The 13,250-nt window shown below is 35.7% G+C and overlaps 1 protein-coding gene across 1 annotated transcript; it reads left to right on the top strand.

Moving 5' to 3' along the window:
* The first annotated feature begins 6,950 nt into the window (after positions 1-6,950).
* Positions 6,951-9,644, top strand: LOC119986131 (transcription factor bHLH137-like). Its single transcript, XM_038830681.1, has 8 exons — positions 6,951-7,434; positions 7,563-7,751; positions 8,006-8,071; positions 8,169-8,237; positions 8,342-8,428; positions 8,634-8,855; positions 8,950-9,074; positions 9,189-9,644. Exons 1-7 carry the CDS (start codon positions 7,030-7,032, stop codon positions 9,040-9,042), a joined length of 1,131 nt encoding a protein of 376 aa, XP_038686609.1. The 5' UTR covers positions 6,951-7,029; the 3' UTR covers positions 9,043-9,074; positions 9,189-9,644.
* The last annotated feature ends 3,606 nt before the right edge of the window (positions 9,645-13,250 follow it).

Below are 13,250 nucleotides of genomic sequence, written 5' to 3'. Positions count from 1 at the left end.
TTTGAATCTGCGCGAGGGTTTTGGCACTGCGTAGCAGAGGTTTTATTAGGAATGCGTAATTGTCTGAAATAGTATCCTTTTAGTCAGGCCGCTAGTAGGCACTCGCTGTTAAGGAGCCCATTACGGCTCTTTTAGATATCAGCCCACTTACAGGCCCACAACGGTCCAATAAGGTAAACAACGCTAAAATTGTTTGGGCTCCAGGCCCTATCAAGACGAACAGAATAAAAATACTTCTCATGAAGACAGAAGCAGTTTCTCGCCCAAATAAAAACCCCAGGCCCGAGCCAGTTGTTAAATTCTCACTGACATTACAATCCATTATCCATATATGATTTAGTTATTCTCATTTTGAATTTGATTCATTATTTAATCTGGTGTACACTGCATATATATATATATATATATTGTTTTGTTCACCCTGTCCATCCTACAAACACCCTTTGGTTCTAGGCAATTAAAGGCATGTCTCATATATGTGTCCATTACTTTTACACGTTTTACTGTTAGCCAACAATGGTTCACAGCTGGTGCCTGGTGGTGAATCTGCTGGTGATGCATGCATTTTATAATTAAGGACGTACAACTGCCTTAAAAAAATCTGCATGGGAATGGCTACGACGTCGCTTTTAAAAGGATATCTCGTGATCATTGACAAGCCATCTGAAAGTTCCCAAAACTTTCTCAGCTTGTATAGCTCTTAAAGTGGACAAACATCTCATTACAAAAACTTCGCATCTGCCTTCACAAACATATATATATAATGTTTATTTTAGCATCTAGGTATTATCCATTCCAGAGTACCGTGCGAATTTTTTTACTCTTCCCTCTCAATAATATCTTGAAAAATATTCTTATTTTTCTGTCTCTCCCACTGTTAGAGCCCATAACATCTTTAGTCAGAATGTGGGACAAGGTTGAAAAGCAAAATACATGCAGGTGACAGAGAAGTTGGCATACGTAATGATGGTAAAAGACAATGAGAGAGACGTACCCCCACAGTCAAGCGCGTAGTCTATTTGGCAGTTTCAATAGATAATATGCCACCAAAAACGCGAGCATCCACATGGCGCTATATTTGACATTGTTAACAGTATTTTTTGAATAAGTATAGTGTTATATCATCACAATGGGTATAATGGAGTGTATTTCAAGAACTTAAAATGCTATTTTTTTGATAAATATAGAGCTACATGCACACATTGGGTGAAAAATGTCACTTGAAAATTAGTTGTGGAAAAAGAATACTTAAGAGTTGGAGTATATATATATATATATTTAATGAATAGTGAAGAGAGAGATGATGAAAAAGGATAAGAGAGATGATGGAAAGAAATAGAGAGAAGATGGAAAGGAAGAGAGAGAAGATGGAAAGGAAGAGAGAGAAAATATAAAAAATGAGTATAAAGTGTTGGAATGTATGGAATGTTGATGAATAGTATTCATTGTGGGATCTACCCACCCAATTAAATTGTGTCACATAGAAAAGAGGAGAAGAGAGAATGACTTTGGAGTGTCGGATTACATTGTTACCAGTGTAAATGCTCTAATCTTTCTGTTAAATGGTTTTGAATCTTTTGACATGCATGTACTATTGCTGTCAATAGATATGCGACCAACGTTATGAACTATATTTCCCACATCGCTTAGCTAAGTCAAAGAATATAATTTTATACGAAAAAGCTCACCCATCACATGAATGAGGTCCTTTTTTTTTGGGCTCTAGTATAATTAAGTGATAAGTTTTAGGGAAAAACAAAACGTGTGAGTTCAATATATTCACGAAAATCGATAAATTTAAATTGAATAATATCATGAATGTGAGTGGAAAGAGATTTCTAACAACCAAACAAAAAAGCAAACGAATTGTTGTTCGTAAACTGTGAAGATTCATGAACACGACACTTCCCAAACCCATTTTGACGAACTTGTGCCTCTAACATTGGGATCCAGGGGGGAGCCTATGCACACTGAACAGGTTAATAACCTGTTCAATGTTTTGCACCGTCAGATCTTGGTTCCGAGATCTAACGGTGGCCCCCCTATTTTTTTTTAACCTTTAAATTTTCTTCCTCAAATCCTATCTCTGTCCCCTCTGGTCTTCCTCTCTCATACTCCCTCTTGGTTCTAAGATCTGACGGTGCAAAACATTGAACAGGTTATTAACCTGTTCAGTGTGCACAGGCCTCCCCCTGGACCCCTAATGTTGTTGAGCAGAAGAAAATCTACGTGATCAATTGCAACTATTGTACTATATTGTATTTTAATTGATACACGTGTGTGTCGATCAACAAGTCCAAAAACTCCCATTAAGAGGCGATTTGGCATGTTATGTCGGTAATGCAGGACTTTTGGTGTCAAGTCATGATGATAAATAATATCACTATGTTGGTCCAAGACACACACACATATATACATATACATGTGTATATATACGTAGGTATGAATACTTGGTATTGATTACAGATAATACACCCGAGTCATTAATCAAAGTGATAAAAATTATGTGTATCACCTTAATAACTAAGGTTCGAATCTCCTCTCCCGTTTTCAAAATTACAGATAATGTATCGTCATAATCATAATCCTCATTTCCTGACAAGATCTCCAAAAACTCTAGCACTAGAATTTATATATATATAAATTGTGTTTTCCAACTCTACATAATAACAAAACTGCATTATCATATACTCTGAAGAAAGACACCAAACAATTTATTACAACACATGTTTATCAAAAAATATTTTAACTTCTCCACCTTCAATTACATCATAAGAATACATGTCAACCACAAAATCTATAAAATTAATTTGTTTTAGTTGATTAAATCTCTTCTTTTTTTCCCCTGAAATGGAGAAGGGGATATTCAATCCCTGATCATCAGGGTGAGATACGTCATCTTTACTACTCCAACTAACAAGTCGAGCGTGATTAAATCTCTTGTAATTATTAAGTATCAACTTTATATTTGCAAGTAAGTCGTTGGTTGAACGACAATCACATTACATATAAGATATCATCCACCCAATAGATCATGGATTCGAAATCTATTCCTTCCCAAATCGTTGTTTCAAAAAAAAAAAACAATGTATTCATCTAAAAAAAAGAGAATTGAAGGGACCCATTATTTCTCTCAGCGAGTTAAATGCACACGAAAGGAAGAAGGAATCATTCGGTCAGATACATGAACGAGGAGGCAGCGGCAGAAAGCAAGTACTCGCATGAACACATAAAAAACAAAAGAAGAGAGGAGGGCCCTTCAATTTACAGCAACTCTAGTGATATTGTCCCCAAATGATACATACATACATACATGCATAGGTAACCTACACTTGATGAAAAGACTGAATTGACTTTTCTACTGCTATGTGCTAAGGGCCCTCATTAAATAATATTTAATTTATGTACTTCCTTTTGAAAACCTAAATCCTGGCCAAAATTTTTTAACGAAAAGAATACCAAACAAATTTGTCATCTGAACGCACACAGAACCCACAACCCACAATAATATTGTTCTCAGTAGAAATTAAACCCTAAAGTAATTTCACTGACGGCGACCCTATCTGATTTCTCTCTCCCCTCTGTGGCTGTGGTGTGTTTCTTTTCTACGACAGCATGTGCCACTGCCAGTGCATTGGTTATGTACATATGTTGCTATTTAACACGTTGAGAAACTAAAAAGGGAGAGACACAATTATATCTATAAAAGAAATTAAATAATATATGATTGGAGATTTGGAATCATGGTGGTGACTTATTTTTTTTCAGTAACAATGAGAAGAAGTTGGAATATTGACTGAATTACGTTGCGTGCATTGACTCTACCCATCCGTCGTTTACCACACCTCATATCCGATATAGCACTCGCGGAAGTCCAAGCATGCGTGAAACCTCCCAATTAACGATCACCCATGACGATCAAAAGGTGACGCAACGCAAATAATGCATCTAAATAAGGCTAGTCTTGAGTTTTATCAACGAAGTGGCTTGATTGAATATTGACTAGATTAAATATGTGTGTGCCAAATATTTGATTTTAGTGAGAAACATATTCTCTAGTGATATTTTTTTAAAAAAATTCTCGAGTCTTTACATAATTTAGTTGCTATCTTTTTTCTTTTCTTTTTTTTTTACTTTCAACAATCTAATTATTCCAATGTTATAAAATCGGACCGTGCTAGTCGATTGAACCATAAAATCGGTGAATTAATCACCAGGTCAGTATGATTCTGTTAAAATAACAATTAATAAAAGCAAACTGGAAAAAAAAAAACTAGTAAAACATGACGGTTTTTCAAAATATTTTGAAATTTTATTTGAACTTTGAATTCTTTGTATATATTATCAACATACGATATGAAACTTGATTTTCATATGTAATGGGTGTATTTTTTTTTTTTGTATAAAATATATGATACATACTTGACTTTCTAATATCTTAGATGATGATATTATATTATTTCGGTATTTATTTTTAATATTAATATATTATTATATTTTTAATTGAATATGCAGTTTGATCAATTACTCATTGATTGAACCAGTGAACCGATGATGTTTCATAATGTTGACTACGGATTCTCATGTCATTAAAAGATAATTCAAGGTACACTCGTGTAAAACACAATGGTGTGAACGCCATGGTTTGGGTCAAATCGAATATAGTGAGAAATTAACACATGCCAGGGGGACCTCCCCCTATTCTGGTCCAACTTAGGGAAACCATGATCCAAATTTATGCAGCATGTCATGGCCAGGCCAATGATTATTTATGTTGAAATTAATAAGCCTTTGCTGGATTACTTATATAGAATGTGGTGTTTTGAGACTATTGAATATTTATTGCATTAATTGTCTTTATTTTCATGTGAAAATTAACAGGATTGGATTATTTTTTTTAAACTTTAACAGAGACTATCTGTTGCTGTGAATACATATAATGAAAAAGAGCATAGAAACACGAATAACTCAGATGACACTCATGTGTATGGTATCTCATAAAAGTCTCAAGTTCGAGCCTCCCTCATGGGCCTCATCCCCTTCCGCTATAATGATAATAATAAAAGAATGAAAAAGAGCAGCTTAATCCATCATATTCTAATAGAATGCCAAAGCTCGACTCTTGTTTAGTTGCTCTTCTAAAACCGGGCCTTAGCTATCTGTCATGTATGGGCCAGGCCCAACTATATCATCCTATATACCAGAAGGATCCAGGACCTATTTCATTTTCATTGCAATAGTACTGATTCTCCTCTCTTTTTTTGGAGTATTAATTAGGGTTTGTCGTACATATTTTTTTTTCCAGTTACGATAGGGATCCCAACAATTAATATACGTATAGGATTTCATGTGTATTAGGTGGGACATATGGAACCCACGAATTCTTTTAATTCAACTCAACAGTTGAGATAACTGAGATATCAACTATTAGATCTTTAATCATTTTCGTTTTGGTTTAAATCCCAAGAATCAGCTTCTCGACTTTATTTTAACTAGGGCTATCCAAAATTGTTGATCAAAACCGAAATGATTGATAACCGAACCGATCAGAATCGAAATAACAAACAAACAATAATTGACTGATCAGTAGATTGAATTTATGACAAAAAATTGAGGGGAAAAAAAATCCACCGTGTACAACACTACTTTTAACTACTTTCAACATAAAATTCCCAACCTCATGATCACCCATAATAGTTAAAATCCAGAGACATTTAGCAATGGTAGTTATCTTAAAAGGTAACATGATTAGTCTCATTTAACTTTAACTAGCAAATCAAACATAGTTCTGTTGTTTTCCAACCTTTTTTTTTTTTCTTCTCTCTCTCTCTCTCTCATGGTACATGTACATCTCAATTCACATCTTTTCACTTGTACACCACAATTATCTCTTGCTTTCTATTTACAGTAATTAGCTTTGAATCCTCTAATCATGCACAGAGGATCTTCTTGTGTTTATTGACTCACTTAAATAGTAAATATATCAATAATTCCACTCTGGTAGGCTATTCAGTTGCTTTGTAACTTATATACCAATAACTGGTCAAAATGATTCATTTATCACACTGAAAAAGTAGCTTATAATAACAGGGGAGATCATTGATTTCAGCAAAGTAGTCTCTCTTAGTGATTATGAAAAGAAATAGAGTTGTGAGTATGGTTTAACCAAACCACTGTCAAGAACTATCATCATATGGCAGAGGCCTAGGAGTTTGTCTGAATCACTGACACTTTCATTTTAGGGGTTTAATGAAAAGTTTTTCTCTCTGTATCTAAAGTTTCCACTAAAAGATCAAATGATGGCAATAGTACTTACTCCTTTGAATTAATGAAATGGATTAAGACAAGAGATATTAATACCAAACCTAGGGTTGGAAAAAAAGAAAAGAGTTCGGAGTCAAACAAGTAAATGTGTTTACGAAATATTTACATATTCGGATCTTAACCCAAATTGTATTTTGGACGTACTTAATTGATCATACTTGAACTGGTTTAAATGCATACAAGTAAATTGAACAATAATCTAGCCTGGGTTAGGATCCGAACAAGTAAATTGGACAAAATTTCTATGTTTGGACTTATACTCAGTTTTAAATCGGACAAAATTTTTGTGTTTGAACCCAGATTTCGGATGTATAACTTATATTCAAACTTGATTTAATCCGGATTGGACAAATTTAATCATCCAGACTGAACAGAGTTTTCACACCCTTAACCAAACTCATATTTTTCTCTTCTCATTAATTACTTCAAGTGTTTATTTTATTTTATTTTTGGTGATAAGACCAGTCAAATAACAGAGACATTGGCTGGTATGAATCACCAAATTGACCAAAAAGAGTTTTAGGCTTTTAGCATACAAGTGTCTCTCTCTTTCTCTCTCCCCAACATATCTTTATATAAACCAAGCCAGTCCTCTTTAGTTTCTCCATAAATCAACTTTCCTGAATCCTGACTACCATTCCTGGCCAACTTCAAGCCAAGCTCTTTCTTTTCTATCACTTTCTTGAGAAAAAGCTTGCATTTTCTATGCCAAAAACCCCTTCAAAGATGTCAGCCTTTTCAGTGCAACACAACAACAACAACAACTACCCATTATTTCTTGATTCAGTTTCATTACAAAACAATAATCCTATCAATATTGTGTCTGGCTTTATGGAGGAAGGGGATATAAATACCAACTGTTTCACTCAATTCTATTCATCCGAACTCCTTTTGGAGACTCTTGTCAATCCTGGATCCAATCAAAGCAGCTGCCTTGATGATCACAGCAGTTCAAAGATTTCTCACAGTGACAATGAGACATCTACTGTGACAAAAAAACAGAGCACAGAGTCTTCAACAGTGGAGGATAAGATTGAGAGTAGTGGTGACCAGGCAACTCAAAAGATGATTCAGATGGACAAGAAGAGGAAGAACTCTGCTCAATCAAAGGTAAACCATGTTTAATAATGTGGGTTTTTTTTTGCTTCAATTTGATATCATGAGACTTCTCTGTTCCTTCTACTCTGTTTCTCATTTTGAATTGAAATTGGGTTTTTGTTTTATGAATGATTTGATAGGATGACACAGAAGGGAAGAGTAAGAAACAGAGGAAGATCAATGGTGGCATGAAAAATAATAAAGAAGAGAAGCCAAAAGCAGAGAAGAAGAAGAAGCAGAAGAAAGTCCTTGAAGAGCCTCCAACAGGCTACATTCATGTAAGGGCAAGGAGGGGCCAAGCAACAGATAGCCACAGCCTTGCAGAAAGGGTACCCCACTAACACTGTGTCTATTTTTTTTTGGGTAACGGAGAACCCACCCAACTACCCACCGGACAATTGACACTGAATTGAGCAATGACCTCTCGTGTAAATTCCATAAATTGTCCAAGGGAAATACTCTCGACTTTAACAACATGCATCTGCCCTAAGCCCAGAGATATAACCAATTGAGCTATTGCACCGTGGTTGACTTATTATAGTTATATCTATATTTAACACAAATATATGATTTTGATGATCAGGTAAGAAGAGAGAAAATAAGTGAGAGAATGAAGATTTTGCAAAGGCTTGTCCCTGGCTGCGACAAGGTGAGGTTTAACTAACTAATTATTTCTTTCATTTTCAATCCCTATAGAGTTATCAGACAGACAGACACAGGCTCATGTGGTTTGGTTTTGTAAATAGGTGACTGGGAAGGCCATCATGTTGGATGAGATTATTAATTATGTTCAGTCCCTTCAGAACCAAGTAGAGGTATATACATACCATTAGTGATTGAAACAAATCTGTAATTTTTTTAAATTTAATGTGGATTAATTAAGCTAATTCATGATGATTTTGGTTTGTTTGTTGTGTAGTTCCTTTCAATGAAGCTTGCTTCTATGAATCCTCTGTTCTATGACTTTGGATTGGACTTTGATGCATACATGGTCAGACCTACAGAGGTAAATCCGCCTCGCACGGATTTGTTATTCATGGGCTGTCGCCATTGATTATTAAGCTTAGAAAACACGTCCATGTGTGAGATGTGCAAGATTCTTACATATATATACCATTTGGTTGGGTTATGACTATCCGAGTGGGATATTAGTGGTATTTGATGATTAAATGTGATAAGATCTTTGTCTCTGACATGAATATATGATGCAGGGATTGAGTGGCGGGACAACACCACAGCCATCTACTGCACATTGCAGCCCCAACCACAACCACAACCACCACCAGGCCACACCAGCAGCTTTTGTTGATGCAACCACCACAACCATAACTACTCCTCCATTTGCTACATATAATAACTGTTCTCTTCCTCTTCTTGATACCTCAGCTTCTCTTTTACTCCAGCATGGGCACAGGACAAATGCTTTCTGTCAGGTATACATATATGTATACACACACACACACACACACATTATATGTTCTATAATAATTTTTTTTCTCTCAATATGACAAATAAATAATCTTTCAGGAAAATGTTGGTCTATTATGGGATGTAGAGGAGCAGAGACAAAGGTTTCTAAACCCATCTGGGTTCTCCAACAATTTGTATTCTTTCCAATAAATCTACAAAACAAGCTGCCCTACAAGCATCTGGTAAGCCCCCATGTCCTGTCTCTGTGTCTCTCTCTCTCATCTCACGGTATTAATTACATGTTTTTTTTTTTCATCCTTAATTATTTATTTTCCATTTTTATTTATTATTTCCAGCACACAAGCCAAGCCAAGCCATGCCATGACAAAAGCAGAGAAATTAAAGGGAAGGCCAATGGGCAGAGCATCAGTCAATTCCAATGGAGGGGGTGTGTTCTTGTTCTTGTTTTCTGCAGCTTCACTTAGAAGCTCATCTTCCAAGTCCAATAATTTAAAGTACAGCATCATGGAAAATTAACAGAAAGGACAGTTGAAAAACCGACCAAAATAAGACAATCATCTTTTTTGGAGATCCCTTTGTTCTTGTCTGTATTTTTTTTTTTGACTCCCCCACCAAAGTTTGTCATGCACGAATCCCAATGAAGCAGTTATTCCAGTTATTACAGTTGTATTTACCGTTATTTTTTTTCCCTCTTCAAACAGTTAGAAAGAGGAGGGAAAAGTAGTCTGATTCCTGTACTGTAATTGATATGACTAGCTATAAGTTATGCATTTATTGGCATTGTTGGCTTATTTTGTGGTGGAATCTTTTGTGTTTTGGCATTTATTTGGTTTAGGGTTTGGAGGTGAACTCCCCCTGCCCAGTTTTACATTAATGATATGAATAGAGACTGAGAGCATCAAAATTTCAAAAATCTGTGTGTCCTTCACCCCTTCATGATCACAGTGAGGGGCAGAGAATGGATACCTGCGTTGGCTTCTCGCGTATGATTGTGCTATACAAGTAGGGCAGAGCAGTCCAACAGTACTTGCTGCTGTGCGTGTGAATTTCACGTCCCGAAGTTCATTAAATTTATATGACGTTGTTATCAATTATTTTTAAAAAAAAAAAGTAATATCGTGATCAATCTTTTTCTTTTTTTTTTCCTTTTTAGTTGGATAGCATAATTTATTTTTCTGAAAAAAATTCAAGTTTATTCAAGTTGTCACGTACAGTTAGTTGTTGACGAAGTGTCGAAGACAATCCATGTGGATTTAGTGTTCCACCTGTGTTTTTCTTGATGCCGAGTAGTTTTAGTACCCACATCTTGACTGTAATTGGCTACATTTGGTCTGAACCAATTAATGTTTTTCAAACAAAATATAATTATTTTTTGTTTTCATGTCTAGCTAGTCACATCTCCTGTATGAGCAGTCTTACAGATACCAGTATTTTTTTTATCTCAACTACGCATACGACTTGATATGGATGATCATGTGAATCATGCGGGATCCAAAATTTCATATAAATCATGCACGTCCATCTTAACATTTAGGATAGATGAAACAGAAAACTCTAGAATCCTTAACATTTTCTCTATTGTATATACAAGCTAATGAAATACTTGGCATAAGCTCTAGAAACAACTGGTACTTCTTAGTTACTTCCTTTTTCATGATCTCTTTGACATCTTTTGAGTTTTTGAATGCACATAAAACACATTGATATTACTAAAATGAACCCACCAATCATAAACTATCGCATGGCACATCCAGGCCAGTTAGGCATGAACAATCTTACTTGACACAAGTTCCTCGGTACCGACTGAGGTGTCTTTTCTTAACTGATAAAGATACATCCTCTTCACCCGACTGAGGTAGGTCCATCTTATCCAATCAATATGGGTTCAACCCCTCCGACCGAGGTAGGTTGTATCCACATGACTGAGGTGAACAACAATTTCACTGGATTAATGTCCCAATAGGACACTAACTCTTGACAAGATCTAACTCCCCTTTGAAGAAGAATACATATGAGATTTACCCTTCGAGAAATCCTCTGGAGAACCAACGAGAAAGAGTTTGACTCTTATTACAAGAAGGACACTACAATTCATATAAAAGAGGGATCTCAAACGCCTAGTAAACAGTCAAACTTCTACTTTCTAATTTACTTACTGAGCAAAAGGCAAGAGGCAGAGTTTTGTACAACGAGCCATCCTCCCAAATTTAGTATAGTACTGACTTGAGCGTCGGAGAGATCCCCGAGCACACTCTCGGTGCCCTATCATAGCTTACGTTTGTTCTCTGTTTAGGACGGAAAGAAGCATACACTCATCAATTCGGAAGGAAGCAATCAGTTCTAGCTCGATCTGACTTATTGGCTGATTCAATTCCTCTGATAGGGTAGACCTATATATTTACGACATCATCACACATATTCAAGACCTATCAATAGAAGGTGTCGACCCTAAATATGTTATGCGCTTTAATCAGTTCACACCTGTAAATGCTATGGAATCAACATCTGATCAAGAACAGCTAGCTAATTTGATAAGTAAGTTGTGTTGCCAACTACATGAAAAATTTAATATAGTTTTGTCTGGATAGAAGCTAGTTAATGCCACAAACACAATTTGTAGCCTCACCAACTAATCAATCCTTGCTTTTGGGGTCCCTCCATGCTTTCTTGCTTCTCAAGAATGGATCATCATTACAGTGTGTAACGAAGAAACTTATATATATATATATGACAAGTCAGCATCTGAGTATCGGCTTCAATATATGGGGTATAAGAAACTTTTGCAGTGCAAGCAACGTCCATATACGATCGAAGAGAAATGTCAAAGCTTGGCTTCATATGAGCCACAATAGGTGCCATGTAACGTAAAATCAACACAAAAGAATTGGGCATAGCATGACAAAGCTGTCAGATTATTTTTCTTCATCGTGCCTGTTTGGTGGGGCGTTGGGCAAAGCGGTACAACTTTTCCCAAACGCCCCAATAATGCCCTCCTGGAAATTTTTATTGGGCCCCACATGGCCACATAATTAAAATTTATAAATATATATATATTTTACCCTATTTAACTGCTAATAACAGTTAACAGCTTTACCAAACACCTCATAGCTTATTTCATAGCTTTAAGCTTAGTTTTTTTTCACAGCCTTTTAACCGCTAGCTTTGAAAATCAATGCAACCGCTCTACCAAACGAAGCCGATGTCCTCAAAAGGTTTGCCATGTCAACGCGGCTAGAATATTCTCTTCCCTATTGCAGCATGCATCATCATTATATAAGCATTTCAATTAGGCTGTCCGAAAAACTGTGTTAAACCGAACTGACTGATTATTATCAAATATATGTTAACGAGGACCGACTGAAGAATCGAAAAAACCAACTGTAGATATCCCTAATTTCAATGCGGCATATAATATTGGTACTATAAGTAGTAACAACTCATATTATTCAACAACGTGGGTGATAGTCTAATGGTGAATCTCTCGAGAAGCCAAAATGTAATGTTGTGAGTTTGATTATCACTGGAAGCAATATTCTTGTGGTCACACGTTGCGTTTTAGCCTAACTTACTTTGTTTTCAGGTTGAAAATTTATTCTGACGGCCAAAGTTTAGACCTATACCGGATGTTCAAAGGGCAAATTTGTATGGTGTCGTTCTCGGGTTAAAAGAAAACTGATATTATTGTCACATAAATTTCATGTCACATATGGTAAACATGTGCATGGCTTAATTAGGGTTTTTATTTTAAGATTTTGTGATTAATTTGAATTATTATATATGCATGAGTTAATTTAACTAGCTAGTAACGAAAGCAAACACGTTGATTGGCCGACATCGATGTATATGGTGATCTTTGTTATTTAGTTATTGGATCGGGGCTTGTCTTTTCAATGACTAAGATATAACATTTGCATGCATCGCCGACGTTTGATTTTAATTAAAAAGGATTAATTAATCCCTGTATTCAGGAGGAACTCATGATTAATATATATTAATCAAATTAATCAATCATCCATGCATGCAAATTAATGACTAATCATACACAACTACTCATAATTCAAACCACTAATCATACAATTATAGATCACTAGATACCTATCATTTCCTATAGCTAGCTCGCCTTGACAACCAATTTAGGATTAGTCAGATTAGTTGACGTCGCATGTCTTGTCTCTTGTCGTTTTGAAAAATGCTATCAAGTGTCACTAGTACTCTTTATGGGTTACCCCTTGAAGTTGGTCATCTCTATGAACTTAGGAAATATAGGTGCGGCTTAGCAGTGTGTTTGTATTACATTTAGATGCACCTTACCTCATAACATCACAGTTTTTTATGACATACCAAACGCTTTTTGTCAACATAACTCACCTCACAGCACCACAGTTTTTTACCTCACA

This window comes from Tripterygium wilfordii, chromosome 19, assembly GCF_013401445.1.
Source record: "Tripterygium wilfordii isolate XIE 37 chromosome 19, ASM1340144v1, whole genome shotgun sequence".
NCBI classification, from domain to species: domain Eukaryota; kingdom Viridiplantae; phylum Streptophyta; class Magnoliopsida; order Celastrales; family Celastraceae; genus Tripterygium; species Tripterygium wilfordii.
Note: the sequence above shows the minus strand (reverse complement) of the source record. Positions and strands in the feature narration are given on the sequence as shown.